The sequence below is a fragment of the Notothenia rossii genome (genome assembly GCF_949606895.1).
Source record: "Notothenia rossii genome assembly, chromosome: 3".
Taxonomy (NCBI): Eukaryota; Metazoa; Chordata; class Actinopteri; order Perciformes; family Nototheniidae; genus Notothenia; species Notothenia rossii.
This window is the reverse complement of record NC_136901.1, coordinates 30,356,127-30,374,657: the sequence shown is the minus strand read 5'-3', so window position 1 is coordinate 30,374,657 and position 18,531 is coordinate 30,356,127. Positions and strand designations below refer to the sequence as shown.

The 18,531-nt window shown below is 44.0% G+C and overlaps 2 protein-coding genes across 3 annotated transcripts in view; both read left to right on the top strand.

Annotated features, from left to right (window-relative positions):
• Positions 1-4,453: 4,453 nt before the first annotated feature.
• Positions 4,454-6,439, top strand: LOC307033948 (doublesex- and mab-3-related transcription factor A1-like). Its single transcript, XM_079672583.1, has 2 exons — positions 4,454-5,249; positions 5,608-6,439. The coding sequence occupies exons 1-2, from the start codon at positions 4,811-4,813 to the stop codon at positions 6,333-6,335; spliced, it is 1,167 nt and encodes a 388-aa protein (XP_079528709.1). The 5' UTR covers positions 4,454-4,810; the 3' UTR covers positions 6,336-6,439.
• Positions 6,440-6,739: 300 nt separating this feature from the next.
• LOC307032782 (glucosidase 2 subunit beta-like) overlaps positions 6,740-18,531 on the top strand; it is a 57,218-nt gene continuing 45,426 nt past the window's right edge. For both annotated transcript variants that reach the window (XR_013806374.1, XM_079671033.1), the window contains exons 1-7: positions 6,740-6,902; positions 7,714-7,830; positions 8,081-8,176; positions 8,822-8,879; positions 9,286-9,403; positions 9,778-9,895; positions 12,001-12,064. Coding sequence is in view for 1 of the 2 variants with exons in the window: in XM_079671033.1 (XP_079527159.1) it covers positions 6,803-6,902; positions 7,714-7,830; positions 8,081-8,176; positions 8,822-8,879; positions 9,286-9,403; positions 9,778-9,895; positions 12,001-12,064 (671 nt within the window). In the remaining variant the exon portion in view is untranslated. The remainder of the gene's footprint in view (positions 6,903-7,713; positions 7,831-8,080; positions 8,177-8,821; positions 8,880-9,285; positions 9,404-9,777; positions 9,896-12,000; positions 12,065-18,531) is intronic.

Genomic DNA, 18,531 nt, shown 5'->3' with positions numbered 1-18,531 from the left:
ATGGACCAGCGATTCTATCTCTAGTTTAACATACTCAGCCCGACTCAGCCTGGTTGTTGGCCCGGAAAGAACCTCAATTTTACGAGGCCAGAAAAACTGTGAAATAGTACCCGCTAGCTGAAACTACGCCAAGTGGAAACGCAACCAAAAACGGGCCGGGCACGGCACGCTTAAAGCGAGCTCCGCGCTGTAGTTGAAATGCGCCATTAACAGGGCTGAAATAGAGGGGTATGAGGCATTGCTAGATGGGTGACCTGTTTGGTATTTTGAGCATAAGACTTCATACACATGTTTTTTATATATCTGACACCTATAATATATGCCTAAAAATTGTATAATAGGAGACCTTTAAATGATACCAAGTCATAAACGCTAATTCAGTTGTAATTTCAGTGCAAAAGACACAAAAACGCTGCTGGGGATACATATCATATTCATGTGTAATGATAGACCATCTGCTGCCATGGAAAGACCTCATTGAACATATCTGTGAATTGTCAAAACAGAAAGATTGTGGGTTTGAGAAATTCTGACCCAACCTACCCAAATAACAGATTCATATTATCTCGGACACCAACAATGTCCTGAGCGGTCAATATAAACTGTTACCGTCTGAAATCTGAGATACAAGGTCTCACGATCCTCAATCCTCAACCCTCTAATGAAACACAGAGTGTAATCCCAGGTCAAATGTACTTAGTGAGTATTCCGTATCGCATCGCATCGTGTCGTATACATGTCTTTATGTCAAAAGTTCCTATTTTTAACACTTTAACCTCTCCTCCTATTTCTCCACCAGCTCCTCACTGCTGAACAGGAGGAGGTGTGAGTTTATCAGATGGAGGCAGAGAGACATCAGTGCCACATCTCTGGCAGAGGATTGTGGGAAAGTACTCAGAAACTATTCAGTATATCTGATAAAAAGCTGATAGTGTTAAACTCTGTCTCTGATAGGAGTTTCATCTGACAACAGATCATGAGAGATTAGAGGAAACATAAAAACTCAAAGAATATACGTTTTAGTCGGTACATGTGCGCCATATTTTATGAGAATGTGTGTACATTTTCAGGTATTTGTACTGGTTTAAATCCTTCTCCAGCACACTCAGCTCCTGTGAGTTTACCCCAGAGAAACCAGTGAGACCTGATGAGTTACAGTTGAATAAGAAAAATATTCGTTATTTTTATCTCAGGTTAATCTGTCTCTGCATAGTTCCTGCAGATCCTGAACGGAAATGCAGAGAAGCATGATGTTACACTTTTTTATTCCAATAACAATGTGAGATTTTGTATTAATAGTACTGCTAAAACAGAGAGACTAAACGTGACACATGGTTCTGAATTGATGAAACAAAACAGAACCCCACAAGACTTATTTTCACATGTGACCCTTTAAATTCAATCTATTAAGTTACAGTATTATATTTATTTCTCACTGGCTGCCCTCCTCTTACAGCAGATTCAGTAACAGGATGATCCTCACACAGCAAACACAAATTCAGCGAGGATAGATCCTCTGAACAGGAGCTCAGGTCAAAGTGTTTTATCTGAAACAATCAACACAGAAGCTCTTTTTTAGCAACCTAATGAAAGTTATTCATACAAAAACTTGTCGGATTCCTCCTATTCTTCTCCTCTGTCATATTGACTCATGCCGGAGCAAAGTGCTTCTTCATATTTGCAGAGAGAGTGTGTTCTCGTGGCTGTCATTAACTTCCTGTCAGAGGATGATCACTGAGTTATGCACTGTTGACATGCAAGTCTACCTGTAAATAAAGCAGGAAACACACACACACACACACACACACACACACACACACACACACACACACACACACACACACACACACACACACACACACACACACGCAGGCAGGGAGGACCTCCACTCTCCCCGGGGTACATGATCCGGAGGTGCCGGGCCTCGCTCACACACACACACACACACACACACACACACACACACACACACACACACACACACACACACACACACACACACACACACACACACACACACACACACACACACACACACTGAGCTGGCGAGTAAACTTGGCTGTTTGGCTCATTGTCCCCTGTCAGTGAGGCGCTGCAGGTTAAGTGAGGGGCCCTGATGGACTGAGACCACCAGAGGAGCTGTGGGGGGGGCGGTCTGATAGGGGAGAGGAAGATGGCACCAGATAGAGAGGCAGAGTAATGTATTGTCCAGGTATTCAGATGCACAGGTGTGTGTGTATAAGTCTGTGTGGATGCATGGCCTCTAATAATACATCTTTACCCAATTATTCACTTCCACCAATTTTTTAAATAAACATCAGATTTGCATTATGAACACGGCTGAACAGGGGCGAGATTAACCTGAGCCACAACAGTTTATATCGAGCACGTCCCAGCACATATTGCATAAAGTCACGCAACACTAGCCAGGCATTTGCATGATAATGTTTATGTTTACCTTGATATTATTAACCACCCGTTTCTGTAGTTTTTTTCATTATAGCAGCTATCAGATGTTATCAATACATGGGCTACACAGGTTTCCATGTCAGACTATCACAAGTAGAACCATTTTTTTTTTCAGTGGAAAAGGGGGTAACTGTGAATGTTCTCAGTTCAAAGCTCCTGGTCTGGGTTTGGATGTTTGTGTTGTATAACTTCTGCTCCTTCATAAACCATAAGAAGGATCTTGAGAGCTGAACTGAGAGTGAAGCTGCTTGGTGAGCTTTGCTGAGGCAGAGCTGCTTTCTCTGCTGTTTTTGTTACAATATAAGTGTGGCCACTTGCACATAAACAGTGACACAGGGTCTTACAGCAACAGACGCAGAAAGAAAAGGACGAATGATCCTGAGAGCTGAACTCAAGAGTGTAGTTGAACTGCGCAAATGTGTGCAGACACTTGTGTTCATACAAAGACAATAGATTGACCCTGTGCATGGTTGGAGTTCATTGACCCGTCAGGAAAGAGGTGGAGGCTGCTCTGACTGACAGACAGATGAGAGAGTTCACATCTGAAGAGGAGATCACCCCCCCCCCCCCCCCCATCTGAAGGACTGGCAATCTGTTTACCTGCTCATACTGTGGAGACATGTTTAAAAGAAGAGCGTCAGAGTTGGCAACAATAACAGAAAATGTAGACGATACACAGTGTGACAGTTACAGATAGGAGAAGCCTGATTTACTGATTCTGTCGGGCAGAGCTAGTCAGGTTTGGTGAGATGAGGTGCAGATTAGCCGCCACCTTCTCCAGATAAAGCCCTGTCCTCTGATGTAGTGATTTAAAGAACAATTAACGCACTGTCTATACAACTGCACCTTTATCTGATAGCCCTGAAACACACTGACTGAAGTGTTCAAACTCTAGAACTGGACCAAATGAAACTGAAGCAAACTGATCCAAGGAGTAAATCTTTAACACATTGGTATTCGTAATCCAAATAAAACAGCTCTTACGAGCACATTCTACGGTGGTCGACAGGTGCAAGTTTAAGTTATTTATTATTTAAATTAAAATAAATGTAGGCTACTGAAGTTTCAGAATCAATGCAAATATAAAAACATAAATGTGCCAAAACACATGCAAATGAAGATCTGTCAGGTTGTTGGAAACGTACGTTTTATCGGTTTATTTTAACAATGTGATCGCGTGATTCTTTCAGATATTATTGCAGATCTGCTGTAAGATAGCTAACGTCTAACCTACTCATTTCAAATATACTGACAAACACTTACAATTATGAAAACAGATGAACTCTGCCAATAGCAACTCTATAATCCCCAAAGTGCTCCGGTTCAAGCTGTATTGGTCACTTTTTAGTATAAGACTGTGACTTACTAACACACTGCTCACCAGGTGAGAGCAGCTTCATGTGCCATTCTCAAATTCCCCTGCACAGTGATGAGATGATAACGCTGCATTTATTTATCATCCTGTGATCTGCGTCTATCAGCACAAACCTCTTTATATCTGCATGCTCATCTCACACACCAATGCTTGGTTGTAATGCATGGAGGTGGGAAGTCTTTCTGAAGGTAATACAACACTTTACTGTCTCTCTGCACACTCTATAGGAAAATATACACCCCCCCCCCCCCCCCCCCCACACTAGTTACTCTGCTCCCGGTGTTGTTCTGGGTAATGACAGTAAGACAATCTGCTGCCTGTAACTGGATCAGTGTGAATGCACAGATGTGAATGAAACATGTGACAAGCTGTGATTAGTGTGTGTTGACAGATGGGTCCTTTGTGGAGCTAATTTGTAGAGCAGAATAACCAGGTAGGTAATTACCTGTTGCTCTCTGGCTGTCAGGGCCATTGTTGTGTTAACACATTACCAGAGGATATTCTTGGCGAATTGTAGGAAGCTGACCTGAGGCTATGAATACCAACTTTATTTATAGAAACACATTCATCATAAAAAACATGATTTTTTTCATTGCAAAGCAGGGAAGACTAAATTAATTTATGATTTCTGAGAAGGAGCTCAGTCCTCCTTCTTTCTAAGCAACAGGTTACTGCAGATTAAACATGTACAAAACTCTTAAAGCATTAAAAACTGTAATGTAACTCTGAGTGCTTTTTCCTTACATATCACTTTAAGTGTTGTTCTGATCTGCAGCTGTGTGTATGCTCAGATTAGAGCACCATTCATCCGGATACAAATAAACATGCTGGTGTTCAGAGGCTGCAGAAGGGGGAGTGTCGGTGTTGAGTTTCATGGAGGAGCACCACCTATAAGGAGCTGCTGCAGGACCGCCAAGCATCAGTCCCTCAGAGGAGCATCACTCGGACTTTACCTCTCTGTGCGTAATGGAAAGCAGGATCAGCCAACTCGGCCTGGCCGGGCATAGTGCCTCCTCTCTTGGGGGTCTGCAGGTTCCTCCGTCCCTTCTGCGGCCCCCTCATCTCTTCCTGCGGGCCTGTAATCCCGCTCTGGAGAGAGGCTACCCCCGCACCCCGAAGTGCGCAAGGTGCAGGAACCACGGCGTGGTGTCTGCGCTGAAGGGCCACAAGCGTTTCTGTCGCTGGAGAGACTGCGTGTGCGCAAAGTGCACGTTGATAGCGGAGCGGCAGCGCGTGATGGCTGCGCAGGTGGCCCTGAGGAGGCAGCAGGCCCAGGAGGAGAGCGAGGCCCGGGACCTCCGGATCATGTACCCCGTGGAGAGTGGAGGTCCTCCTGCGTCCCAAGCAGCCTCCAGCAGCGCTGCGCACAGGTTCGGTGTGTTTGGAGAGGAGAGCCACAAAGATGGTGAGTGAAAAGCGTGACAATGTTCTAAAATAAACGTAAATCACAGTTAGATTGTGTTACCATATGGGGTTTATTAGTAGCTTTTACATTGAAGTTAACCTGAAATATAACAACATGTCGTTAACTCGGACTTTTACGCACAGAACGTTGGACACTTGCTTTGATTTGGAATTAAATCATGCACACATCATTGCGGCACAAATTATTTCAATTTTAAATACTTTTAAGCACAGATAACTTTGGGCACTCGGTTTTACTTATCACGCACAGAGAACCTTGCATATTGTTTAACTTTGAAATACTTTTACGCACAGATCGTTGGATCGTTGTGATTCTAAATCAGCTCCTCTCCTTTCAGATGACGCACTGAGCAGGTTCAGCCTGTACAGCGGGTTCCTGGCTCGGCCCCTGTTCGCCCCTCACAGCGAGAGGCTGCCATCCCCAGCTGAAAGGACCGAGGTGTCTCCAAACAGAGACAGCAGCACCTCACTGACCGGAGACAGTAGCAGCCCCTCCCAGTTGTATGAGCAGCGCTCAGAGCGTGCAGACAGTCCGCACAGCCCCCCTTCCTCCTCGGACCCGGAGTCAGGAAGCGAATCGGAGAAGCCCAGGGACTTCCGGGGTCTGGAGCGGGACCCCACTGACATTATGGCCAAGATCTTCCCCCAGCAGCGACGGGACACGCTGGAGTCCATGGTGCGGACTTGTAAAGGAGACCTGGTTCGGTCCATAGAGCTGGTGCTGAGCTCCAAGGAGAACCAGCTGGACTCGGAGGGTAAGCTCCTCTCCGGAGCTCTGGGGAGCAGGTCTGCCTTCTCCCCGCTGCACATGCACCCCCCGGCAGCAGGAGGAGAGGGTATGTTCGGGCTCAGCCCCCGTCTCGGGGTCAACCCCTTCCGGCTAGCCTACTCCTCCGCTGGGGGCTTCATGTCCCCGTACATGACCTCCGGACTGATGCCGATGTTCCCCCTGCGGCCCCCCCTGGACTCCTACTCCTTCCCGGGCATGATCAGAGACCTATCCTCCCTGCAGAAAGAGTCCCGGTGCAGCCCGGGGTTCTACAGCAGACTCAGCTCCGACAAATGATCGTTTTGAACATTTGATTAATGTCGACTGATTTCACATTAAAGTGCCTCAAACTAAAGCCATACTTTTATACTGTAAATATATATATTTTTTAAATAAAGCTTTCAAACATGCTCTGCTTTTCTTCATTATTTCTGGCGATAACATCTAACAATCCTTTTGAACCTATTCAAATGTTAGCGTTTTAACATGACTTATAAATAAAATACATCATGTGATCAGTGTAATAAAGTTATCAGTATTTAAACACTCACATGTCATTACATCGTTTGTCTTCACATTTTGAAAAAGGTTGAAACAAATCTGAAAAAGTAATGCTCTCCCGTGATTGGTCGAAGAGTCACATGCGGCTCTAATGAGAGCCAATAGGAAGGCTGAGAGGCGTCACATGACCGCATGTTTGAGGAAGTGCAGACATGTCCTCTCTGGTGTGTTTGAATGTGCATTGAACGGGTCAGTCTCCGGACATGAAGCTGCTCTTCAGCTGCTCCCTCCTCCTCTTCATCACCGCCGCGCGCCCCTGCGGCTCTGCAGCCACCCGGAAACTCAGAGGCATCTCGTCCTCCTGTGAGTTACCTGAGTGTTACCTCACAGTTAACCCAGAGTGTTACCTGAGGCTGTCTTGTTGCTGCTAGCTCACCTGTTACCGGGTCACCTGAGAGCGTCATTTATTATTTAGTTTATCGGCCCTGTTTAATTGCTCCATTTCCTTCTTTATGTCTTCAATATGACAATAAAACCTTTGCATCTTGAAGAACCTGCCATTGCTGTACATTAGCAATCATTACTGATCTGTGTTTTTATACAGGAGAACATGTCTCTTCTGTCTGGACTATTTAAAGGGTCCCTATTCTGCTCACGTTCAGATTCATATTAGTGTTGAGTGTATATTTAGTAAGTGTTCCAGAGTATGCTCAGGAAGGAAAAAAAGGAGTCCAATGGAGGAGTTTCAGGCAGGGAGAACAGGGAGAGAAACTCCCTCTGGAAGTAACACATGGATTTTAGCCAGGCAGACCATTTGCATGCACCAGAACACAAAAATGAGGCTGTAGCTCAGTGGGATTGTGCGCTGAACTTAGTGCGCTGAACTTTAAATCACGGGGTAGCAAGTTCGAATCCCACTGCAGTCCGCATGTCGTTGTGTCCCTGGGCAAGACACTTCACCCCAAATTGCTCCTGTGGAGATTGTCCACAGTACTGTATGTAAGTCGCTTTGGATAAAAGCGTCTAACAAGTGACATGTAATAATAATAATATGTAATATAAAAAAAACACAAGACAGGAAGGGGAAAAGCAGAATAGGACATCAATAACAACATTCCTGACTCCTCTGTCTGTTCAGCAGCTGTTTTCATATATGTTGTCTTTTCGGAGACAGATAAGCGTTTCTACAGGGAGCGAAGGTCCTTCCTGTGCATCGATGGCTCCAGAGTGATCCCCTTTGAGCAGGTCAACGACGACTACTGCGACTGTGAGGACGGCTCCGACGAGCCAGGTCACCACACACGCGCACTCGAACACACACACACACACACACACACACACACACACACACACACACACACACACACACACACACACACACACACACACACACACACACACACACACACACCCACACCCACAATAGCAACTCTAAAACTTCCAGACGGTTGTACTCTTTCGCACTGTCAATGCAACAGCCACTCATATGCATTCTGTTCTGACGGTGTGTTAGTGATGCAGTGGTCCTCTGCTCTCTGCAGGAACCTCTGCCTGTCCGCGGGGGCGCTTCTACTGCACCAACCTGGGTTTCCGCCCACACTACATCCCATCATCACGAGTCAACGATGGCATCTGCGGTGAGGCTTCTATTATACAATATGATATGACAAAAATCTTCACTCAGGTTTAAGGGAGGCCGTCAGTCTTCCTGCTGACGGAACGCAGCAGATTTATACTTGCACAAATGAATCTCATCCATGCAGACCAGCTTGATGTCCTCCATCCTGCTGTTGTTCCACACTTCTTTAAAATCACTTCCAGCGTCCACACCTCCACTCTGTCCGTCTGCAGCACCTTCAGCACACTTCATGCAACCTGTGGAGGAAACAAATAGCAGCCATTAAAAATGGTCTCCTTTTCCTCCCTCCTTTAATCTCCTGGAACCAACGTTTACTTTCACCATCCATTAATCTGCTGATTATTGTCTTTCTTCTTAGTATGTGTTCTATACAATCTCAGAATATGGTGAAGAGGGTAAGTCCCAGTGTCTCAGTGATGTGTTTAAATGTCCAAAAGCTTTTCCCTTTGATATAAATCAGAGTGAAGCAGCACATCTCCAGATTAGAGACTAGAATCAGACCTTTCTGACGTTGTTGCATGATTATTAAAATAGTCATCAATCATTTTTCTGTTTGATCGATGAGGCCCTACATGACAGCAATCACTGCAGATAATAATGTGTTAATAATAAATGATATTAAATGTCCTCTGTGTGTGTGCAGACTGCTGCGATGCTTCAGATGAATACAACAGCCACGCTCGCTGCCAGAACTCCTGCTGGTCAGTCATCACAACCACCACCTCCACACAGCACATGCACAATTCTATATAACAAATATTTCGTTTATTTGAGTGGAAATCTACCAATTCATGCATACCGTTATTTTAAATCACTTTGAAGATGATCATGATCTAAACTGAAATGTAATGTATTGTAATCATTGATAAAAACATCTTATCTCTTTTGTAATGATGATGCATCGCCACCAGAGGGCGTAATGTCCCCATATTTGTGTAATGTAATGCATCACAATATCCACAATACTCCCTGAAGACAGGCATCATTTCACCTTTCAATAAATGAGTAGAATACATCTCAGAATATCTTTATTATGATGTGTTGGACACACTCCATACATGTTTGAATAAATGCTGGAGTGATGATGTGTTTACTTTACTCCTGCAGGAATCTGGGTCAGAGGGAGCGGGCGTATGTGGAAGGCCAGATGAGGACGCTGGACGAGGGTCTGCAGCTGAAGCAGCAGCTCATCGAGGAGGGGGTCCTGCTGTGGAGGGAGAAACAGGTACACTGAGGCTTCTGCGGGGAACAAACAGAACGGCCATGTTTCATTTATTGCTCTGAACATGCAGCTTTAATAATACAAACATTTGGAAAACACTTTTAATTGACTGTTTCATAAAATCCTTGATGATTTTAGAACGTTTTATGATTGTATTAGACTGTTTTAATACTGTGTGTGTGTGTGTGTGTGTGTGTGTGTGTGTGTGTGTGTGTGTGTGTGTGTGTGTGTGTGTGTGTGTGTGTGTGTGTGTGTGTGTGTGTGTGTGTGTGTGTGTGTGTGTGTGTGTGTGTGTGTGTGTGTGTGTGTGTGTGTGTGTGTGTGTGTGTGTGTGTGTGTGTGTGTGTGTGTGTGTGTGTGTGTGTGTGTGCGTGCAGGCGCAGCTGAGGGAACTGCAGCAGGTGGCAGAAGACCTGCAGATCAAATTGGAGGAGCACAGGAGGAGGAAGCAGGAGGCGGAGCAGACCCTGAAAGCTCTGGAGGCAGGAGACACCAGTAAGTGTGTGTGTTTTCCCCCACCCACCCCACCCCGCCCATTAAAGCTCCGTCACCTGGAGGTTAAACTCTGAAACACATGCAGACGGAGAAAAGTCCTCTTTCTATCGCTTTTTAACTTTAATTCAGAATAATATTTCTTTCACTTTTTCTAAATTCAGATAATAACAAATCTGAACCAGAAGTTGTTTACTTGTCCCACAGCTGTGCAATGTACCATGTTACAGTACATATTATATTATGTATACAGTCTGCTGAGGCTCTCATGGTCTGCAGGGATTTATGTGCTATTTTTGTTTTTTTTCTTCTAAAATGTTCCTCATCTGGAAGAAGTTCTACAGTGACTCAGGGATGATACTCTGCTGCTCACACTGAAGTGTGATAATTATAACCGTGTATGTCAGATTATTTAGAGCACATTCTTGAGCATAGCCTGAGTAACACAGACTCTGATCATGTGCCTGCTGGTTTGTTTTCTGTAACCTTCTTTAAGCCGCCTCAGTCAGCGTTGGGTTCAGTTGGAGGTCTGTGCCTCCTCATGATGTTTATCCGACATGATGGTACTATTTTATATTTATCCCTCTCTGTACGTGCAATCTGCAGAGCTGCTGTTTGTCTGTCTCGGTCTGATTTCCTGACGTTCCTCTGAAATCAGGTGACCTGGTTCTCCTGCTTCTCCTCGTTATATCTCCTCGGGAGCGACTGGGTTGAATAGAGGACCATTACTGAAGATCTCTCCTATCTAAATAGCTTCCATAATCTATGATGGGTGATCAAATCAAATCATTTCACAGTCATGACACCCTATATTGGCAAACTTCCTCAAAATTACTTCCACATTTGGTTTGTTTTCCAACCCATGATTAATGTCATGATTTGTCATATCCTCATTATTAACATTGTTAGCAATAGAATTAACTTGGTATAAGATCACTTCTCTCAGAGAAACAAAAGCTATAACATCTATTCTACCATCGTTTTTTTTCCTTTTTAATGATCTTAACATGTTGTAAGCTCGTTTTAAAAAGCAGGAGAGATGCACACGGCATGTTGAGGCTAGATCTTGGCCACCCGGGCCGCTGCATCCCGTTATTCTATCGTTAAACGGTCCATGCTGCATTTTAAAGACCATTCTGCTTCTGATCTGTAAAACTAGAACACCAGATACGTGAAGTCAGCACAAATTGTATCGCTTAAGCTGAGGTTAATTCACTTGTGTGTGAAGTACCTGAGCTACACCTGCAGAGAGAGATCACTTCCTGTCTCCATGTAACTCCTTGTCTCTAAAGTGTTTCCTGTTAGCTTCGCAGTAACACAGGGGCTCTTACCTTCTCTCCCCTCTTTGTGTTACTGTATGCTGCAGCTTGAGTGATGGAGTCCATTAGAAAACATGGCCTCCTTTCTGTCTCCTCACTTATCCTACACACCCCCACTCCAGGCAGCTCTGAAGAGGAGGAGGAAGATGGGACATGTTTCCCGGAGAATGAGGAGCGCTGGGGAATAGATGCAAACACAGCTGAGCCGCCCGTGTGTGCATCTTCCTAAAGTCAATAAAAACCAGCACAGCTTTATAAATATGGATTCACGGCTGCACACACTCAGCACATGCGCAGCGCTGTACCACGGAAGGAAAAATGCTAATTCCACAATTAGCTTTTCTGTAATTAGCACCGAGAGCTAATTGCAGCGGATGTGCAATTAGCATTATGTAGAGTGCTTTTCCCCAGACTGCGGGGGCAATCAGTTTGCCCCTTCATATAGTGAGGGAGGGGGGCACACACAAGAGAACTTCGTCTCCATTCACAGTCAATCATTTGGGTCACATGCTCTTTAGAGGAGGGGGGGGCGGAGAGGGAAATCACTGTGTGAGCAGCCAACTGCAGCACAAAGCCTCCTGATTGCATTCTGGACTCTGACGGGATTTTACTCCTGCACGGCCCACTCACTGCTGATTACACCCCCCACCCTCAGTTACTTCCTAAATCCATCTACAGCCCTGTCCTGTTCTCCATCCCCTCCTCTCAGTGAGCATTCAAGAGAGACAGAGCGTTGTGCTGGAGATATTACTGCTGCTAACATTAACTCCGTTGTGTTTCCTGTTGCAGGGGTCCGAGGTCAGAACAGTTCAGAGAGCACCTTCCGACTGCTGGACAGCAACAAGGATGGAAGGTAAAGACATGCACGTGTTAAACTGTTAATAAACACAGAGACTTTCAGTGTTTTAGATGCACAGCATTCACTAATTTACCAACACACTTCCATGCCTTAAACTCCTTCATTGGACTGTTGTTAACTTCTGTAGCAAAGTGATAGTCACTATGGAACACTCATTGACTATTGGCTAGCCCTCCAACACATTGTACGTGATAGGCTAAAGGGCAGGACATCTCTTAGTGGTTGACCAATCACAACAGATCCGGCCAGCTCACCAATCAGAGCAGACTGGGCTCTGGTTTCAGACAGAGGGTGAAAAGAGGTGCTGCAGCACAGGCAGTATGAGAAAAATAAAGAGCTTTTTGAACATTCAAGCATGGAGACAATTAGTAGTCTAGCAGGAAGGGCCCTCAGATTTGAGATACCCCTACCCGAGGTAGAACAAATGACAACAATGTTTTTTCTTATCTTTAGGGTCTCCCATTAATGAAATTGATTGTTGTCAAATTTTATTTTGGGGAAAAAAAGTTTTTTGGGTTCTTTAGAACTACCCCAATCCCTGAAAAAGAGAAATTAGACCAGGCCGAATGTGGGAAAGGTGACTAAAAAGCCCATAACTTGAGGACGACCTCTCTTATCCTCTTTAGATTTGCTGGGGTATGAACCAGGTGGCTTACTGGCTACTGGCTACTAGTTGCATGGATTTCACAGTAATTTACTGTAAATACTTCACAGTAATTTACTGTACATATTTTACAGTAAATTAGAATAAAAGTACAACTAAATACTGTGACTTTACAGTAAATTACAATTAGTAAAATTACAGTATTATATTGCGAACATTACAGGTAAAGACTGTAAAGTGGTAAAACAGTCATTTATTGTAAAATATTACAGCTAAATATTGTGAAATCATGGTAATATTTTACAGTGTAGGACTTTTCTCTCATTTATCAGAAAAACAGAAATCCCTAAAAAATATACCATTACTGTCTAGGGTGCTGTTGAACACTAACCAGTAGATGTATAGAAATATCTGGAACAGTTCTATTTCAAATGAGATTTCTTTAGACATAGGCCTACCTCTTCTCTGATACAGTCAAATTCCGAATGGGGGATAAGTGGCACTATAGCCTATAAGTTAAGAATGCTTACTCTGATGGTCATTATATGTGGAGAGGGAAATACCAGGTGGCTGAACTACATCACCAAATAGTCAGAATAAGAGTAACCCAATACAATCAAGTGTATTAGTTCTAAATGGCAAGCCTCTAAAACAAAGGTGTAAATAGTACAGGTTTTATTGAAACTGGAACCTTAATTCAAAGTACAGTATACAATTAATCAAATAATTCTGTGAGAGGTCAAGCACATAGATACTAGAATATAATGTTAAATGTCAGGTTCCTCAGAAACGTTAGGGGACACATTTTGACATTCTGCACAGCAGGTGCAGAACTCCGTACAGGGAAGGCCAACTGAGAGGCACTGGCACTTTCCACTCTCTCCACACTTTGCATCTTTGCAATATAAGTGAGTAATGTCTCTCACTTCTGTAGGTGCCGGGGTTTTTGTAAATAGCACTGGTTGAATGGCCCCATCTCTGACAATCCACCCCCTGCCAACAGGACTCCATAACAAGTGTTTGGTTCGGCTGTGACACCATATCACTGTCTGAAACATTGCCCTTTGTACATGTTGTTGAAATGCATCCTCTGTTGGCGGCAGATTTTCCGAGGCTGCATCTGTTGTTGATGCAACTATGAACCTCAGTTCATCCAAGTTAGTGCACATCAGTCCAATTTCCTTTTTCTTTTTTCCATATAGCAGAAGTGCAAATTCTCTTGCAACTGGCAAAGACTCTTCCAAGCTGGCAGAGAGTCCAAAATGGGCCAGATCTTTGAGCTCGCTGAGACGGGTCTTGAGTTTGGTGAATGCTGTTGTCTTTCCTATTCTGTACAAAGTACTTGTTGTGCCACAGCCAGTGGCACACTGGCACACAGCCAGCATGACATGCTGGTAGACAGTTATACATGTAAACGGCCTCTGTTACCTCATTCACACAAACGCAAATCCGGTTCAAGCTCCGTACTAGAGCTTTTCAGGTTCAGAACCAGTTCTTCGGTTTAGCTACGGCTCTTTTCACACTGCCCAGAGTCCGACTGGTGCTGCGTCATTACGTCATCGTTTGCGTCATGACGTAAACGTTTGCGTCATGACGTAACCGTTTGCGTGCCTGCTTCATAAAGCCAAACCGCGCGGAAACCCCTCACAGCTGACACCGACAACAACAACAATGGCCGATTGTGCTCCAGCTTCCTCTGTACCTCTTCAGAAGACCAGATTCCCAGTAGGTAGCTGGTCTCTTCAGTGGACAACTGTTGCTTGTTAAGTTGCTCCATCGTTGTGTACAAACTGGATAAAACACCGGCTTTTTGTTGTTGTTCAGGAGTTGATCCCGCCCCTGCCCCCGCCTCAACGTAAGCGTGACGTATGTGGTGCTTTTGCTCTAGCCGGACAATTTTTTGGTGCTTGAAACGAACCGGATTCCGGAGCTAAGAGGCTGCTCCGCTGCGGTGTGATCAGGAAAACGGGGGCGGAACGGAAACCAGACTGGAATTTCTCAAAGAGGCCGTTTAGTTGGAGATGTTCCTGAAGCTGGGCGACAACTACATGTCTACCAGCATGTCATGCACTGACTGGTTGTGGCACAACAAGTACTTTGTACAGAATAGGAAAGACAACAGCATTCACCAAACTCAAGACCCATCTCAGCGAGCTCAAAGATCTGGCCCATTTTGGACTCTCTGCCAGCTTGGAAGAGTCTTTGCCAGTTGCAAGAGAATTTGCACTTCTGCTATATGGAAAAAAGAAAAAGGATATTGGACTGATGTGCACTAACTTGGATGAACTGAGGTTCATAGTTGCATCAACAACAGATGCAGCCTCGGAAAATCTGCCGCCAACAGAGGATGCATTTCAACAACATGTACAAAGAGCAATGTTTCAGTCAGCGATATGGTGTCACAGCCTGAACCCAAACCCTTGTTATGGAGTCCTGTTGGCAGGGGGTGGATTGTCAGGTAGGGGCCATTCAACCAGTGCTACTTACAAAACCCCCAGCAGCTACAGAAGTGAGAGACATTACTCACTTATATTGCAAAGATGCAAAGTGTGGAGAGAGTGGAAAGTGCCAGTGCCTCTCAGTTGGCCTTCCCTGTACGGAGTTCTGCACCTGCTGTGCAGAATGTCAAAATGTGTCCCCTAACGTTTCTGAGGAACCTGACATTTAACATTATATTCTAGTATCTATGTGCTTGACCTCTCACAGAATTATTTGATTAATTGTATACTGTACTTTGAATTAAGGTTCCAGTTTCAATAAAACCTGTACTATTTACACCTTTGTTTTAGAGGCTTGCCATTTAGAACTAATACACTTGATTGTATTGGGTTACTCTTATTCTGACTATTTGGTGATGTAGTTCAGCCACCTGGTATTTCCCTCTCCACATATAATGACCATCAGAGTGAGCATTCTTAACTTATAGGCTATAGTGCCACTTCTCCCCCATTCGGAATTTGAGTGTATCAGAGAAGAGGTACTGTAGGCCTATGTCTAAAGAAATCTCATTTGCAATAGAACTGTACCAGATATTTCTATACAACTACTGGTTAGTGTTCAACAGCACCCTAGACAATTCAGTAATGGTATATCTTTTAGGTATTTCTGTTTTTTCTGATAAATGAGAGAAAAGTGATTGAGTCCTATGTTCCTATCACCAAAAAGTACAATTTCCGTCTAAACTAAAGCTAAGTTTACAGGACTATAATTCAGTATTTTTTTAGTTAAATAATTGTCTGACTATTTGGTGATGTAGGACAGCCTCCTGGTTCATACCTCAGCAAATCTAAAGAGGATAAGAGAGGTCATTCTCAAGTTATGGGCTTTTTAGTCACCTTTCCCACATTCGGGCTGGTCTAATTTGGCTCTTTTTCAGGGATTGGGGTAGTTCTAAAGAACCCAAAAAACATTTTTTCCCCCAAAATAAAACTTGACAACAATCAATTTCATTAATGGTAGACCCTAAAGATAAGAAAAATCATTGTTGTCATTTGTTCTACCTCGGGTAGGGGTATCTCGAAAACTAATGCCTTTTTTCAGGACTTGCTGCTGGACTATAGTACTAAATATGAATATGAACCTGAGCATGAGCTGGGTATATCCTCTTTACACAGACAATCTAAGTGTGTTAATCATTTTGTGTGTAGTGTGTATGGGTGGCACAGGCTGCAGAGAAATCAGAGAGCAGTACACAGGTCATGGAGCAGAAAGCAAGTGCTGTGCAATGCACACCTACAGTGTCTCAGACAGCATTTCCATTAGGACACACACACACACACACACACACACACACACACACACACACACACACACACACACACACACACGTACGGTCTTGAGAGGATTCATAACGTTTAATTAGTTTTTTAAAATACATTAATGATATTGTTTTTTTCATTAACATAAAATAAATCTCACGTACCCCCTGCAGTACTCCAACGTACCCCTAGGGGTCCGCTTACCCCATTTGAGAACCACTGGTATAGACGGTTCGTCCACACTTTGATAACGGCTCCCAAAGTGGGTAAGTCTGGAGATGAAACGCTTGCGGCTCCGTGCGTACGCCCTATACGACCATTTCCTGAAACGATGACGGCATAGCCCCGCCTCTCCCCACCTCTCCTGCTCATCCCTGCGTCATTGCTTATGCGTTTCACCAACAACAACAACAACAGCGGCGGATCACAGGGTTGCGTTCGTGCTCCAGACGCTACTGACCATGATACAGATTTTAGTGCAACATCTACAGCTCCTCTACCACAACCATCAGCAACAATAATAATATAATATAATTATAATAATAATCGTCATCGGTCTTATTCGCTGTTTTTGGTGTATTTTGTGGCGTAAGTACAGTGCCACTTACAGGCCCGGCATATGTACTACAGCGTCTCCAGTGTTTTCGTGTGGACGGACACGTTTCTTGAGCCGATTTTGTGTGGACGGAAGACTTATTTGAAAACAATTTTGGTTCGTTTTCGTCTCTGTTTTGTCTCCGTGTGACCCTTGTGTTCCATGTTTGTTCCTGGCTGCTTTCCCCGTGATCCATCCTCTTGTCTCCGGTTTGTGGATCTTTAGTTTTTCTTTGTTGTCAGATTTTTTTTATTAAAGCTCGCTTTTTGTTAAGACTGCTTGATTTCTTATTTTTTACTGCTCTTGGGTCCACCTTCCTGCTGAGGTTTCCCTCATGTGATAAGATAATATTTTCCATATCACTGAGAAATCATTCTTTATATCAATCAATGTTTATTTATATATAGCCCAATATCACAAATGTTACATTTGTCTCAGTGGACTTCACAGTTTGTACAGAATATCAGTATGACAATACGACACCCTCTGTCCTTAGACCCTCACATCGTACAAGGAAAAACTTCCAGAGAAAACCCCACAGTTTAAAGGGAAAAATGGGAGAAACCTCAGGGAGAGCAACAGAGGAGGGATCCCTCTCCCAGGACGGACAGACGTGCAATAGATGCCGTGTATAAATTGAAAAGATAATACATTTGCAACATAGGTAGTCCAAATGTTTTGAAATGCATGTGTGTATAATAAGAAGATGAATCCACGAGGATATCCATCCAGGACTTATGATCCAGGACCGCAGCCACGACTCAAGATCCAGGACTCGCAATCCATGACACAGGACCGCAGGATCATCCATGACTCCGGATCCCGGCGTATATAGACACCAAAAAGAAAGAAATTTGGGGAAGCTGGGTTAATCGGAACATGAGAGTACACAGGTATAGACAGAGAGAAGGAAGAAGTAAGATGTCCCCCGACAAACTAAGCCTATATCAGCAAAACTAGGGGCTGAATCTAATCAGCCCTAACTATAAGCTTTATCAAAAAGGAAGGTCTTAAGCGCACTCTTAAAAACGGATAGGGTGTCTGCCGTCCGAACACAAACTGGAAGCTGATTCCACAAAAGTGGAGCTTGATAAGAAAAGGCTCTGGCTCCCATTGTACTTTTAGAGACTCTAGGAACAACCAACAACCCTGCATTCTTGGAACGCAATGCCCTAGTAGGACAATAGGGTATAATGAGTTCTTTAAGGTAAGATGGCGCCTGCCCATTAAGGGCTTTGTAGGCGAGAAGAAGAATTTTAAATTCTATCCTGTGTTCTATAGGGAGCCAGTGTAAGGCAGCCAGAACAGGAGTAATGTGGTCCCTTTTCCTAACTCTGGTTAGTACACGAGCTGCAGCATTTTGAATCAGCTGAAGCGACTTGACTGACTTCTTGGTACACCCTGATAATAAGGATGTACCTTTATGGTACATTCATATAAAGAATATAAATAACTGGGTTGTCTATAATTAGCTGCAATGAAGGAGGTTTTATGGAATTACCTG

What these genes read in the sequence shown, in the direction of transcription:
- LOC307033948 (XM_079672583.1), top strand. Translation starts at nt 4,811, where the DNA reads ATGGAAAGCAGGATCAGCCAACTCGGCCTGGCCGGGCATAGTGCCTCC. An exon ending in AGAGGAGAGCCACAAAGATG is followed by an intron (nt 5,250 to 5,607) that starts GTGAGTGAAAAG and finishes CTCTCCTTTCAG; the next exon opens with ATGACGCACTGAGCAGGTTC.